We start from the raw sequence: 16197 nt of genomic DNA, 5'->3' as shown, positions 1-16197 counted from the left end.
CATGTCCTATTAAATATGCCATCTACGTACTCTGTCTGAGGTCCGCACGTATCCTAACTGTTTTCTTTTCCACTTTTGCAACCCATATATTTCTTACCACGTCAAACATTTTCTGATGCTCCAAATATGGATTCTCTCTTGAAAATTGCCACCTGATTTTGAGAACTTTTATAGAGTTTGTGGCCTCACTCAATACTTATTCCTCAAAACCCTGTTTATTCTTATTACACCTCATACTAATGCTTCTAGTTTGGTTACTGGACACCTCTAGAGCCCAAACATACGTAAATATTGTAGCAGATTCCGAGTGTTGGGTTTCTTAATGTTGGCACTACGCCCCTGGATGTGTAGCTAACCTCCTTAGAGTTTCTCTTTTCCAGGCCAGAGCCGCTAAAGGTGGTCCTTCCACCAGAACATGTCTTTTATTTCAAGTGTTACAGTGCATGAGACCACACATGAAAGTAGAACTCTTCAACCTTGCTTTTTTACCCTCCAGTATGTGCCAGCCTTCAATTTGTGAAATTGACATGCAGTAAATTATTAGGAGTCAATTTTTTCTGGTATAATTAAAAAATCTGTTGTTTTTATCAAGAATGGAAATGTATACATGCAAATTGAATAGTGTATTTTTATTACAGGAAAATAAACTCTTATTTATTTTGAATATAGATAGACTTGATTAATACTCCTGGTTGTGTTGAAGCATTTATTCCAGAAAGCGTATTATTTGTATTTATGAGGTGAATATTTATTTGCTTGATATGAAAATGTTACCTTTTTTTTTTTACTTATTTAGTGTGTCGAAAAAAAAAAAATAATCATACCGCGAAGTACTGGATGGTGAGAGAAAAAGGTTACGTCTCTTTTTGTCTGTTATTTACCTGTCACTTAAACTGATAAATGCTCTGATAGGATAGATTTCCCTGGATCGATTATCCCTTTGAGCACCTAATAGATTGACTGTTGAGTCTAATTGACGTAAACCTTTTATTTAGAAATATGAGATCCAATTGTGAGAATTCTCCCCCAAGAAGCTCTTGGGTTCTCAAAGGATTGGCTAAACTGCAAGAGCCAATATTAGATTCACCTTGATCTTGCTTAAATGTTCTGTATTACTTTCCTTTTTTCTGGTTACTTTTTGCTTTTATAGTCCAAATACAGTGTCTTTAACCTATGATATCTAATCTTAATCTGTGAATGTGCCTTCTCAATGCTGGGTTCTGCATCTGGTTTTGGGATTCTGTCCTGTTTTTGTTTTTCTTCACACTTCTGCTTTTTCTGACTTGCATGTCCTTGTATTCTTATAATGCTTAATAAAGAGGAAAAAACTTTTTAACTGTTAGTTTGGCAAAACTATTGTAACCGATCTTTCATGGTATTTTATGACCTCTCTCTCTTTCTCTCTCTGCCAATGTTGTCGTAATAAACATGAATAATAGTACAGCAGACATGCGTGCATCTTGATTTCTCTCTCCATCCTACAATCTTGCTAAAGCAGATTTAGCTGTCAGAATTAGCACACTGCACCAGCTCCTTGTCAATTTCACAAATTGATTGATTGTGTGAACAACTGTGTCCTGCTCAACTGTGCAACTATGGTAAGGGAAATAGCTGTTTGCGTGTGTGTGTGTGTGTGTGTGTGTGTGTGTATGTTTCTTTATTCATATCATTAAAATCCAGTTACTTAGGACATGTCGTAATTGGTTTAAAGTCAGTGTGAAATTTTCGCTACCCATTTTACTTGCGTAATTTGGTGCTTTTTCTGAGTAAAACTGAATATTCAATGGGGAAAAAATATAGGGTGGGACTTTATTCATCCATCAGAGATTGATTGGATGGAAGGAAAATGTTAGTTGCATACAGGAATGGAGCCAGACCTAAATGACATGCGCCAATGAATGGTTCTGTGAAAAGCCAAAAGTACATTTTAAGAAAGTATATAAGGGTGCATTTTAAGTTTAAATGAGAGAACAGAAAACATTATGACTGTTCACGTTCATAATTTTTTTTTTCATTTGCCGCGTTCCTGTGGTCAGTCTATAATACTTTATTTGAAATAAGATCAAGCCCTAGCTTCAAAGAGCACATTACAATTCAGCTCTGCATTTCTTTTAACAGTCTGTAAGTGTGGATGATTGTATGTGAGTGTGAATGATTGCATGTCGTCACTACACTGGAAAGCAGAAAATTCACGGACACAGAAAATGTTTAATTCAAATTAGTTAATCGTTTAGGAAAAAAACAAAATGGTTTACATTCTCACTTAACATTGTTCTGACATTGAAACACATACGAAACAAAGACAAAAAGTATTATTGTAACAAATATACAAGCATTGTTTAAAAAAAAAAAGGTATTGTTTATTTGCACATAACACAAGTATAAAGCTTGTACAAAGTACTTGTCCACAGTTCTTCATACAGATATCACTCATCCCAATCCAGCGGCATCTAGGTAACCCCTTGTAAGCAGGGCTCCGTCATATGATGATATCAGGAATAATTTGTCACCAGCAATGACCTCTTCAGACACATAGATTAAATCATCCTAGCATGCATCATTAATTCATCTCAAATAAGATAACTGTCCTCATACAGGACTCAATGAAAGGAAAAGATCATGAATAAATACAAGCATGGTCATTTCTATATACACACATGTTTTAACACTTTGTAGGTGTACATCAAAACAACACAATTTTGACCTAATTCATAGGTCAGTAAAAATGATTAAATTCATACTAGGTTGGGCTTTGGTATGCATATACTGAATAATAAAAAAAAACTTGCAGAAAAAACCCTGACTAGTATAGATATAGTTGAGTAATTAGAGGGTCTCAGTTACCCTTTGCCTTTTTTCTCTTGCAAATTAGCGTTCTGCTCTTTCCCCTGTAAAATAAATGTCCCTGGTTCCAATTTAGTTAAGCTTTATTGATGTCATTTGTGGCATGCTGTCGAAAACCACTGAAAGTAAGTTAAAATCATACCTCAAACTGGTAAAAACAAGCAAAAAAAAAAAGTCTTTAGAAGTGTATTTACAATGGAAGACCATTTGGCAAGACTTTGCAATATGCATACTCAAAATAGTATAGCCAAAAAACGTTAAACACTACATGTTAACATGACACTTGTGTGATTAAATCACTTGTGTAATAAGTAATCTTGTCTTTGCTAAGTTATATCCAATATAACTTGTCATGATTATGTATAGCTGGTAAACATGGTTCCACATGATATGTGCAAAGATGGGTGAAAACTGTTTGCATAGAGAAAAATCCAAAAGCATGAATTACACATAATCTGAAGTTCATCCATGTACAACAGTTGTCCAACTGCTGAAAGAGTGCTTTAAATCTCAAATAACAAATGTATTCAAAGGACTTTTGTAAGAAAGTTTCACAATTCTCCTTTTAAACCTTACTGAATGCCTTTCCCCATAGGCTTACATTTATAAGTGCATTTCTGCAAATGCAAATTGTCAAAGTAGTTTCCTGTGGTAAGCGACAGCATGCTGCTTTATTTGAATAGAGTGTCCCATCTTGTCCTTACAGAAGCTGAAGATTTCAAATTTGATTCCTTTGGCACGTCAACTGTTAGCAGTCTGGGAAGCTATGACTGGTCGGACAAGGAAGATCTCTCTTGTCAAGGTAAGAAGCTCCAAGGAGGGTCCCTGTGTGGACTTCCATCTTCTGCCGTAGTCCCCAGGAAGGAGACATCTTGTGGAAGCTCAGAGAACATCACCCACACCACGGTTGCCAAGATGGCCACCTTCCCAATCAAAGACAGCGCCACCTACACCGAGAGCAGGTTTGAAGCCTTTGCTGAATTTAACTTTGTTGAGCAGTCTGGACAAGACAACGACGATGACTTTGGTGACTTTGCCACTATGGTTTCTGAGAAATCCGACTCCCCTCCTGGTATCACAGAAGCGGGCTCAGAGTGCAAGCAGGGTGAAATGACAGATGAGTTTGGAGCCTTCCAAGGAGACAAGCCCAAATTTGGCAAGTCTGACTTCCTGAAAGCCAGTGCGCAGCCCAAAGTGAAATCCAGTGAGGAAATGATCAAAAACGAGCTCGCCACCTTTGACTTGTGTGTGCAGGGTAAGTGTCATCACAATGTTTTGAGCAATACCAAAGTCCCTTTAAATTAACATCAGTTTCACAAGCTAACATTTCTACATGTAAAGTCAGCAAATGTTTTTTTTTTAAACAGTTGAAGAACAATGGGATCATAATTTTTGCTTATTTAGCTCAAATCATTTAAAAATATTTTTTTTAGGCTTGTCCAGCTAGTGCGGATAGACAACGTTTCTATCAAAAAGGTGATTGGCTCTTTTTTTTTTATTTTATTTTTATTTTTTTATTTTTTATATTGATTCCATGCAGCAAATCAAACCGACAAAACAGAAAATGCAAAATCAAACCACATGAAATCATAACTTTCCCCCAACACAAACAAGCATTCCAGTGGCAAAAGCACACAAATGGACAATAAAACAGCAGAAAATATTTAGGATTGGCTCTTTTTACTTGAAGGCGGGACTTCCATTCTTAAAGCTGCCATATTGAGGGTTATGATTGTTCCCTTTCATTTTTCAGCAAATGGCCCATCTCCCCTACCTGGACTGACTCTGGCAATACTCAAAATAAGCTATTGGCAAAAAGGACCTATTAGAGTGGAACAGTGCCTGTCCCTTTTTTTTTAGCCGTCTTGGTTCCGGAAACATTTTCCCAGAAATGAAGTTAAAATAACAGAGACTGTTGGCTTCAACAAAAGCATGTACAATCAATTAAAAACCTTATAGCTCACGGTATGTCTGTCTTTATGTTTTTAAGTTATCGTTAATAATTAATTCCCATATGAAACAATGAATGCAGGAACCAGACTGTTGTGCTTTGTGCTGATTTGTTTGGACTGTAAATTGGACTAGTTTTTACTGGACTACTTGTCAATCTTGATTCGCAAACTTTGCAAAAAGTGCATTTACACAGCTACATTTTCTCAGAATGTCAACAGATGGCAGTGTTGCGTCTGAAGCTTTCAACAAAGTCAATAGATAAGCACTGCCACAAATCCCCAATCAACCTCAATTTCTCCCATTCACTTTACATTCTTGCTCCCTGCCACTCGCATATTATATTAGTGCTTACTCGATAACATAAAAGCTTATTTGCTTCATAGTGATTCCCACCCACAGCTGCTAAATTTCACTTGTTTAAGCAAAAGAGGGTTTACTCCTCCACCAGCCCTCTATGACACAGTTTATATGAGGAGTTGGGTTCATGTAGGAATGGATTAGCGCTGTAAGAGCCTGAAACCACATGGAGACCAATGCGTTTTCCAGAAGGTTGTGTGATTTCCTGTCCATCTCCCAGTGGAACGCCACCTCTGCCGTGCGTGTGTGTGTGTGCGACCAGTGTTTTGTGCCAGATTGACTGTGTGATGGCTGATGAACAATGCATATCTATATTACCATGCTGCTGTTGTGCACGTTATCATTAATTATCATTTGCTGCAAATTAGGTATTTGTGGTTTGTGTTGTGGTACCCAAAAACACATGGGCAATGCTTAAAAATGTATGGCTGGCTTTGTTTAAAAAACAAACTAAATATCACACAAAGTGGCATTTATTAAAAATTAATATAGGACAAACACATTTCTAGTAAACCATTTCACAAAAAGAAGTATGTTTTAAATCATTAAAAAATTGGAATGCCTGTGAACTTGAGGGGGGCTGACTTCATTCATCCAACGGGTGGTTCTAGGGGCAGTGGACATCTGGGGCTTAGCTCAGAGACATCGATGTATGCATCATTATACACTGGATACACTTTGTTTAAAAGTTACATCAGCAGTCCATTTTTTAATTAAGCAAATCTTTTGATATTGTTTAAAAGAACGAGCATAAAATTAGTTGAATTGAAAACTTTTAAGATCTACCAACTGCTTTATCCCACTACTACAGACAATCATCCGCAATCCTCCTTAATAATTCTACACATTTAGAGCATTTACTTGCAGAAAATGACAAATGGTCAAAATAACAAAAAAGATGCAGTGTTTTCAGACCTTGAATAATGCAAAAACCAGTTCATATTCATTTTTAAACACAATACTGATGTTTTAACTTAGAGTTCAGAAATCAGTATTTGGTGAAAGACACTCCAAAAAGTGACGTAATGTGACTTAACAACAAATAACAGTACATATCTCTCTTTATTGGTGCAAAGGTTCCCATAAATGTAGCCACAGTCTGGGAGAGAAAGAAATCGGCCACTCAATACCTTGCCCTGCCCCTGAGCAGCCCTTCAGAGACCGTTCCAACACCCTAAATGAAAAACCAGCATTGCCGATCATCCGCGACAAGTACAAGGACCTCACTGGAGAGGTGGAGGTCAGTGGCTCTCTCTCTCTTTCTGTTCCTTTCCTCGCATCCCAGGTACATGCCTTCTCTTTGAGCTGGAAGAACTGACACATAGAAAGGCAGAGGTTTCTCTCTGCTGAACACTGATTTTGAATGAACAATGCTCTCATTCTGTTTAATCTTTCTCTCTGTCTCTCTGCCATTGCCTCTCCTCTCCCACTATCTCTTATCCATTCACTGCTTGCAGGAGAGTGAGCGATATGCATACGAATGGCAGAGATGTTTGGAGAGCGCTCTGCAGGTAACATACACCTCCACACACATACATTCAAATATAAAGAGGTTTGCATACACTTTAAAGGGTAACTAAACACCTGCTCAGAGTCTGACTCCACCCACTAGAAATATTTGAAAATGCTGGAAAAGTGGGCAGACCCCGGCGGGGATAGAGGGAACGAACCGAGTGCGGGGCTGAGCGGGGGGGCACTTGAGACTCGTAGTGACGGATTAATTGACAGCTGCTGTCAGACTCTGTTATTATTATTCCTCACACGGTCGCAAGACGACATGTACATGAATCTGGCGTGGTGAGCTGGAACCTGCTTACGTCAGCTGTCACCGCTACGTCACGAGTACCGCAACAGCCAATAGGAAAATTAAACTGCAGTAGCCACCGTTCAACCTGAAGAGGGCAGCACTCAGACGTTTTTACACCATATATTGTAGAATTAAAACACTTTATACACAAATGTCAAAAAAATTACTTGAATCATTGACCAGTACTAATAAAGCCCCATGCTTACAGATCATTAACTAAAAAAAGTTGGTTTAGGGTTTAGTTACCCTTTAAAGCTCTGTTAGTTCAGTCTCTGGATATTCCTAAAGGGGAAAACAGGACTTTGTTTACTATTTTGAAATAGTTTCATGTACTACATTGGCCCAAGACATATACTCTATGTATACTCTGTTATGCGAATGATTTCACTGCATTCCGAAATGTGTTGGCACACAATTCATAACACATTCCCAGCATTGCCTCAAGGGACACTAGTGTGCCAGCATTAGTGTAAACAGTCTTCTATGGTCAGTTTTCTCTTTCAGGTCAATTGCTGTCATGACAGAATAACAGTTTTAAAGCCTGGGGTATCCGTTGTTTTTCTACGTGGCGTTTTGTCTTGCACACAGTGGAGCTCTTAACCTTTCAAAGTATACTATTTTGACCATGACCCCATATGGACACATTCATCACATGTGCACTATGACAGCTTTGTGATGTTCTTTAGGGCAGACAATGCACACAGACAAGAACTGTCCATTTGTCAAGAAATATTGGGCTCCATGTGGACTGTGCACTTGACTAACTTGTTCAGCAAGGCCAAAATAAACTTTGGTTAATTGAGTGATGTCAATTTAAAGTTAGTTAAACTGTCAAGATGCTTATAGCTAGCTAGTCATCCAGTTTAATGGCATAGAGTAATGGCATTTTATGATAACTCTGTCGTCCACTTTTGTACTGAGTTACCGACACTAATGCAAGAAAGAACGTTAAGCATCTAGAACTTGACCACACACTTTCAGTAGATTTGCCAATTGTTTGTGTACTTGTACATGTGCAAGTATCCTTCTGGCCATACTCTTATGTTCTCAATGCAGAGATTCCTCCTTAGTTGACCCAGACCACTGGAAACTAAGCTCCAAATATGGGTTATACATAAATTATATTAGTTAGTACTTCACAATTAGAGATCAATGGATGATCGGGTTTATCAGTGTTTTTAACTGATATTTGCGTGTTTTTGTTTAATCAGTTATTGTAATTTTATATGTGTAATCTACCGATATGTGTCGCCGTCTGGTGGGTATGTAAAAAATAGCGGGTATCAGATATGTGAACAAAGATAATCTGTATCGGTATGGGTTGTAAAAAATCAGTAAACGCAATCTCTATTTACAATCATGAGCGTCATGAATGCATTGTCCTATTATTAACTTTATTATTAACTTATGCATATTCAGCAGTTTGGAGGGGCTGTTGTGGCTCCTATCACTTGTGACAACAATACCCAATTGTTGTAGAGATCATTTGCATATAAAATTTCAAAAGGTACTGTTGGAAAAAAACAGCTTGTTTTATTTGTCATGGTCAGTGAGAGGGTGTAAAATTGTAACAACTAAACTGTACCCGATTTTGGTGCAAAAAAACCTTGATTACATTATAAGTAGGTTTGTCCTGATACCGATACTGGTAGTGGTATCGGGTCTGATACAACGCGCATGTACTGGTACTCTTAAAAATGCTCTGATACCAAAAACCGATACCATCTGATGTATGAATGTCATTACGTAAAAAGTCAGCCTACAAATTAATATCACGTTATGTCCTAGTGAGATCATTTTAACCGCTAAAACTGATTTAATGAGATAAATATATAGTTTGTATGTATTTCAAATGTGAGCGCTTATGAATGTTTGGAGACAGTGTTGTGTTGACGCTGGCTGCTCATACGTCTTAAAGCTCCTACTTGGCTCATTCAGGGAAAACACCATCATGATCATCACACGCTCTGTTTGTAGCAGATGACAGTATATGGTGTGCAAATTCACATTGTAGCATGAGGTAAATACAGAGTACAAACTTATTTAATTAAACGGCAGTCTTTTTGGTTTAAAAAGCACTGAGTCACGTAGCAACCGGCTTTCCCAGAGTGGAAATCTGGCATTATAATGTCAGAGTTCCATGGTCAAAACAACACAGAATCACTTCAAAATAAAAGCTCAGTCAAAATTAAAGCTAAAGTTATAAGAAAAAATTATGATAGAAATAGATCACTACTGTAAAGTTATGTAATATTCACTGTAATACTAATAATAAATCAGTAGTAATTGTATTATACTTGAGCAGTTTCTAACATCTGTGATGCTCTATTATTCAGCACTTTATTTGACAAAATATAACTCCAATGTTATATTTCGGATCTGTATACAAGCGCTTCGTTTGATAAAATAATTATACAGAATTATGTTGAAAATTAATTGTTATATTTTCATTTGATTAATGATTTCATTTATTTAAACACCATTTTGATGATAAAATTGAAATAAACTGTTGATAATAGAGTTTAGAGCATCAGAAGTATTGTTACTCGTTCTCAAAAACATGGTATGGGGACGTCCTTAATTATATGTGTACTTAAAAATGCAAAATTGTAGAATCTTTGTTTTACACTTTCTCTCTTTTCTTTCCCGTTCAGGTGATCACCACTGCTAATAACACCCTTAATGGCATCAGCAGTTCCTCAGTGTGCACCGAGGTCATCCAATCAGCACAAGGGATGGAGTACCTGCTGGGTAAGACCTCGACTACAAGACCCGTCTTTGCCTTTCTTACTTACTGATCAGAGACAAGCTTCACTCTTACCCTTAACCACCATAAAAGATAACAGTAAAACTGATATCAGATCAACATTAAAGGGCAACCACATCTCACAACGTCTTTTCCTTCATCCACATTCATATCAGCTCCTCATGTGCCCCTGCAGTCTTCAGTCAAACAGATAGGCCAGGTGTTCTGCCTTATCTGCTTCCTATTCACACACACACACACACACACACACACACACACACACACACACACACACACACACACACACACACACAGAAGCAAGGTTGTTTAAATGAGCTGTACATACTCCTGCTGGCATAGAGAGGAACATGGGGTGCTGTTGTTGCATTGAAACAAACCGTTAAAGCTCTTTGATCCTGTTCTAGTAATTGTGAAAGGAGACCAAGCAGGACGTTCTGGGCCTGATCTGGGGAGGCTAGTGTTTCAAAGTATAGCAAATACTCAACACTGCGCTAATAGTTTCAGCTTAAAAGGGCATTCAGCACAGGGGAATGCTTGGAACAAAACCACTGTGCTATTGTTTTTATTGTCTGGTTACTTTAACACACAACAACAGCTCTTTAGTTTTTATATTTGGAAGAAACATGTTTTCATCTTCCCTTTTCTTGTTGGCTGCTGTGATGAATAGCCCTCTGTGACTATTTCAAAAGTCTTTCTATGAAGTCAGTCCACTGTCCGCCATCTTTGGAAGGCTACCAGGAGGCTATTTCCAGTCATGACAGTGCAGCTCCTATCTACTTGAATGGAGGAACAACGAAATCTCAAAAACTGTTGGCCAAGCTTACGTTTAAATTTACATATTTCAAATCAGCAGTAAAATCAAACAACACTGTTATCATAAATTGTGCTGCTTTACCTCAGATTACAATCGCAATTTTTTTGTTTTGCTAATGCAAATGCACATTCTTGAGTTGATTGACAGGTGATGCCTGTATATAAAAGGTAATTGGCTCTTTTATCTGGTGTGGTGTTCCAATTTCTCCCATTCAATTTAATAGAAGTGGCCCGTCTCTGCTAAATACTCTCTGCTATTTCTTATGTGGTACCAATTAGGACAATCGTTATCTTAAAAAAATATATATATTATTTTAATTCACACGTGTGGTTTTGCCATTGCCATGGCAATGTGTTCTCCATGGTTTTGGAAGAATGTATGACTTATTAAATTTTTTAGGTGTAGTGGAGGTGTATCGCGTGACCAAACATGTGGAGCTGGGTATCAAAGCCAATGCTGTTTGCTCCGAAAAACTACAAGAGCTGCTTAAAGACATCAGCCGCGTATGGAACAACCTCATGGGCTTCATGTCACTTGCCAACATTACTGTAAGTTAATCTTTTTTAAACTAAGCCGTAAAACTTTAAGTTATAATATTGTACAATAGTAGTACAAAACAACATTTATTATAAATAAATACAATAATTTAGATATTCAGATTGAATGTGTTGGATTATTGTGGCAGACGAGTGAAGCATTGATTAGACAATACAAAAGATGGCTCTGTGGCACTATTAAAACACTGCACTGTCTGATTGAGCATGTTGCCCAGTCCACCATAGCAAATTTGACTCAGCTAATTGTGTGAGTTTAGGGTGGAACTATATCCGATGGTGAAATTATTGCTACTGTAGATTTGTACGGTCAGATTATGTCCGCTTGGGAGACTGCAGTCTTTGCACATTGCAGAAAAGCACCTGATAACCGCAAACAGCTCTGGAGAATAATGACAATTAATGTATTGAGGGTTTGTCATGGCCCTGAGCCTGCTGGTTGGGGCGATTTTGTTGCTGATGTATTGATCAACATGGCTACTCAACTTTTGTGAGGTTGATGTGCTGGTTCAGTTGCCCCATGATCTGAGGTTTGACTGATGTCCAGGAGTTTATATGGGGGATTGGATAGAGCCACGATTGCTTTTTAAGAGCAGCCTTCATGCTCTGTATGTATGTGTTTTTTTTCTCTCTAGCCCAGCGAGAGCTCCCTGGAATTCTCCTCCTGCATACTGAGGCACAGCATTAAGAATGCGAAAGAGCTGGCATGTGGAGTGTGTCTACTCAATGTAGACTCGCGCAGCAAGGTCAGTATGCACCAAGCACACACATATTTGCACGCAACCACTAGTATCCGAGAACACAAATGCCTTGCAAATAAATATTTGTCTCACAGGGTGATTCTCACAAAACTAGTCAAGAAAATGTCCTGGTTGAAAAAGATGTTACATTTTGCAAGCCTATATTGAAGACAGTTAAGATTTTTTGCATTGTGACATTGTTTTCAGGACACTTAAGCACATTTTACACCCCATTTCTCATTACCGTTACATGGCTGGACGTTTTTACTTTTACTACTCCCATTGTTTTCAATGATAATTCTCATTACCGTAACACGGTAATATTTAATGTATTATAATTCTGTTGTACATTTTTTATTTTTATTTTTTCAAATTGAATTCAATGAAAAAGGCAGTACAATGGGAGTGCTGCGATGATGTATATAAATACTTCTGAATATTTTCTAAATAATTTATATATTTTTCACAATGCGGTAATGAGAATTGGAGGATAAAATGTGTGGAACTGTCGTGAAAAATAATGGCACAATATAAAAAATCGTAATGGTCCTTAAAAGAGGATTAATTTTCTATAAGCAAAATATATATATATAAACAAAAATATATATATTTTTTTTAATTATTTTTATTTTGGAATAAAAATGGACCAGGACATTTTCATGACAGGTTGCATGAGAATCATTCCATATTACTCTAAATCTGCTTATTACACGACTCTCTAGAGTACTTTGAAATAATATACTATACACAGGAGAGCTGGATGAGAGAGAACTTAAAAGAAACGAAGGCATTGCATTGTAGCTAAATACGTTAGCTTACTTGTCCATAGAAATGTTTCTTGGATTGCATATTAATTCATATTTCAAGTCCATGTTTTTATATATTTGGTAAGTAGCCGTGTAACAAGCAGGAACATTAACAGTCAGATGGTCAGTATCTGCTTCAGGGTCCTGAGCAATGACCGGCTGACTGAACATTATCCCACATTTGCAGTTCATGCAATAAATTATTAAAGGGGTCATGACATGAGGAATCAAATTTTCCTTCAGCTATCAACATCGAAGAGGTCGTTGTACTGGAAAAACATATTCTAAGTTTCAAACCTCAAAATTTCTCCTCACTGCAAGCTGCCAAACGACTCATTCTCTACTTCCTCCACATTGTGATGTCACACTGTGGTCCACATTTGCATCTGACCACTTCCACAACAACGCATACTTTACCTTGTTACTTCCATAGCCCTGCCCAGCAGTGGTGAGCAATGAGATGTCAATGTGAGAGCAGGTCAGTCAAGAGCAGAGAGCTAATCATAACGGTGGGTGTTTACTGTCATGGCTTAAAGGAGAAACGCCACCAAAACTATACGTGTCTGATGGAGGATCAGAATGAGGATGGAAAATGGTTATGTTTTACAAATATATTTCTGTGCAAAAAAAAATTACTATCATATGTGAACCTCATGAAACGTATTAAAATATTAAAGAAGGCATGTTAATGACCCCTTTAAAAAGAGAATTATTTTCATAAGTTGCTTTTTCCCCTTTAAAAGAGCTACATCCCTACTGACTTTTCTTTTGGTTTTGGCCATTTTACAGAAGAAAAACGAAAACACTTTTGGACGGCTGTTTAAAAAAGTAGGATTCTCAGAGCTGCCTCAAAGCTCTAATTTGCAGCATGTTGTGTGGGTCAGGCAGGCAAACGCTCTCCTGTTGTGCTGCCAAAATGACCAGAACTCACCTCTCGCCACTAGTTTCCATTCAGTCTGCCAAAAACAGGCTGCCTGCTGCGCTCTGACTCATGCATCTAAATCTAAAGATGCTCAGTCAAGGCCACTCCTTCATTCATGTGGCTTTAGGTGTTTTATTTGGCTATAAGCTCAGGTTTTCTCAGCATTAACTGAAAGTTTCAGGTGAGTACAGGTCATACTAATAGTGCGCTGTAGTTAGATGCTCACGGCCAAAAATTACAAGGCTGACAACAAATAGGTGATGGCTTTGTCATTTTGGCATCTCAGAGTGGCGGAGAGCAAACCTGTAAATGACATGGGGGGCAAATAAAATGTCATATTCCTTTTTGGATGAACTGTTCCTTTAATGTTCTCTCATCATTTACTCACCCTCATGTCGTTCCAACCCTATATGACTTTCCTTCTGTAGAACGCAAAACTGTTTTGGAAAAGATCAAGCTGCTCTTTTCTAGAAAATGAAAGCTCGAAGTAACAAAGGGCTGTCAAACTCCAAAAAGGACAAAAGAGCACCATAGGTAGTCCACATAATTATGCTATGTTCCAAGCCTTCTGAAGACATACGATAGCTTTGTATAAGGAAGCTATTCCCTTTAGAAAATGTATATTTCTCTCACCCCATTGGCAAATAGGTTTTTCTTGTTTTAAGCATAAACCTCACAAAATTGTTAGATTTCTCTGAAAACAAGACAAAATATCTTACGCCATTTTGCTTAAGTAAATGTATCTTGTTTTAAGATTTAGATATTTTTAATGAAACACAAAACAAAAAATACCAATTAATAAAATAATTTTTTGCCGTGTAATTAATTCGTGCATGCAAATTTTCAAACTAAAGAAGTCACACCAGGTTTGACATAATAGGTGAAGTTGAACAACACATGAAGTTTAATATGGGGAAACGCAAAAGAGACTGAGACCTAATATTTAATTAATAACAGCTTAATTTTGGTCTGATTTTTTTCAAATTTTTTGGAGCTTGACAGCACCATGGTAAAATAAACATTCTTCAGGATATCTCATTTTGTGTTCCACGGAGGAGGTTAGGAGGGCCATGAGGGGGTTTAAATTAAGACAAAAAAATTATTTTTGGGTGAACTATCTCTTTGACTCTTGTTTTCATATGCACAATCAAATCCTGCACAGATTATTTATATATATATACATATATACCCGACATATAATCAACAATCAGCTCAAACATTGCTCACAGTGTTCTAGATGCAATCAGGGAAGGAGGGGATCAGAGCAGCAACAAATCAAGGGACTGATGTCTGAGGAGCAGATGCACCTAAGCCATCAGTCACGGCAACCAAAAATGCAGGTCCACTGAACATTTTCAGCCTGCTGCAGATTAATAGAGCCGTTTCCATTTGCTCCTGACATCCAAATAATTTTTAGATGAAGCAGTGTCTCTCAGATGGAATGTTGTATATATAGGTTGTGAAAGGATGAAGTGCTGGTGGCTGGGTGTGTTTGTTTTTTTCACTGAGGTGTGGATGATTCACTCTCTGAACTTGGGCTAACATTCTGTTTCTGTCCCAGCCGGGAAAGGACGTGATCCTGCTGCATCTGCTAACAGGAATGGGCAACTGTGTATTAATGTAGCACTTTGTGCATATTCTATATGAAGTAAAAAGTATAAACATATAATATAAATATGCATACATATGTTCGCTATTTTTAGAACATTCGTGTTGTAATCTTTTTTGTCGAAGACTTACAGTTCTTTTAGATATACAGCTTTTTCATATCAATGTAGATACTTAATACAACTTTAGTTTATTGCTGTGGTAAAGATTTACCATTATGACCTTTTAATAGTATTTAGGAGGGGCTCTCAAAATACACCGTAAATACTAATGTTGTCATTACCGGAAAAATCTTTTCTTTGATTAAGAAAAATCAAGTCTTAATCAAACATTACTAGTTGAAATTTAGTTTTGAACTCACCTCAAATATCTATGTTCATTGAACTTATTTATCTTAATGAACTTCTTTATCTTAAAATAAATGTATAGACTTTCTTGTAATGTCACCATTAGGGTGATCTGTGTCTCAACTGGTTAAGTTTGACCCTGTTAATTCTATTTCAATTAATCTTGTGCATGTGCAACTGAAGTACAGGCATATGTGTATTTCAGTGAATTTTTATTTGGGTTTATTTAATGATTGACCTGGAATCAGTTAAACTTCTTTAGTTTAATTGACTTAAATTTAGATCATACAACAAAACAGCTCAAATAAAATTACTAAGCACAAGTAACTATATGGTAACTACTTGGTAATTATCCAATTAGTCTTAACTCTTCTTAACTCTTAAGTTCATTCTATTTGAACACCAAATTAAGTTAACTTAATTACACAAGTTTTGGAGATTCCATTACTCAATGCAACTGAGGGAATGAGTTTACTCAATCAGTTGAGGTCGAGTCAACTATTAGGTTTTTCAGTGTATCATTAGCAAGCAAACTAGCTAGTAAGCTACCTTGCTGTAAAAAAGAGCAAGTCTTGGACAAAAAAGGATGCATGACATATTATTTTGGCATTTCAAAAGTTATCAAGTTAAAGTTGTGTTTTCCAGGCCTGGAAAAGTTATGCATGTAGTTAACATATG

At 37.1% G+C, this 16197-nt stretch overlaps 1 protein-coding gene across 1 annotated transcript in view; it reads left to right on the top strand.

Moving 5' to 3' along the window:
• Positions 1 to 16197, top strand: part of LOC127631747 (synergin gamma-like) — a 65655-nt gene that overhangs the window by 39360 nt on the left and 10098 nt on the right. The window contains 6 exon segments of the mRNA XM_052110053.1: positions 3551 to 4099; positions 6231 to 6394; positions 6612 to 6665; positions 9616 to 9712; positions 10942 to 11090; positions 11732 to 11842. Of these exon segments, the coding sequence (XP_051966013.1) occupies positions 3551 to 4099; positions 6231 to 6394; positions 6612 to 6665; positions 9616 to 9712; positions 10942 to 11090; positions 11732 to 11842 (1124 nt within the window).

Source organism: Xyrauchen texanus, chromosome 38, assembly GCF_025860055.1.
Source record: "Xyrauchen texanus isolate HMW12.3.18 chromosome 38, RBS_HiC_50CHRs, whole genome shotgun sequence".
Lineage (NCBI taxonomy): Eukaryota > Metazoa > Chordata > Actinopteri > Cypriniformes > Catostomidae > Xyrauchen > Xyrauchen texanus.
This window is presented reverse-complemented; position numbering and strand designations above follow the sequence as displayed.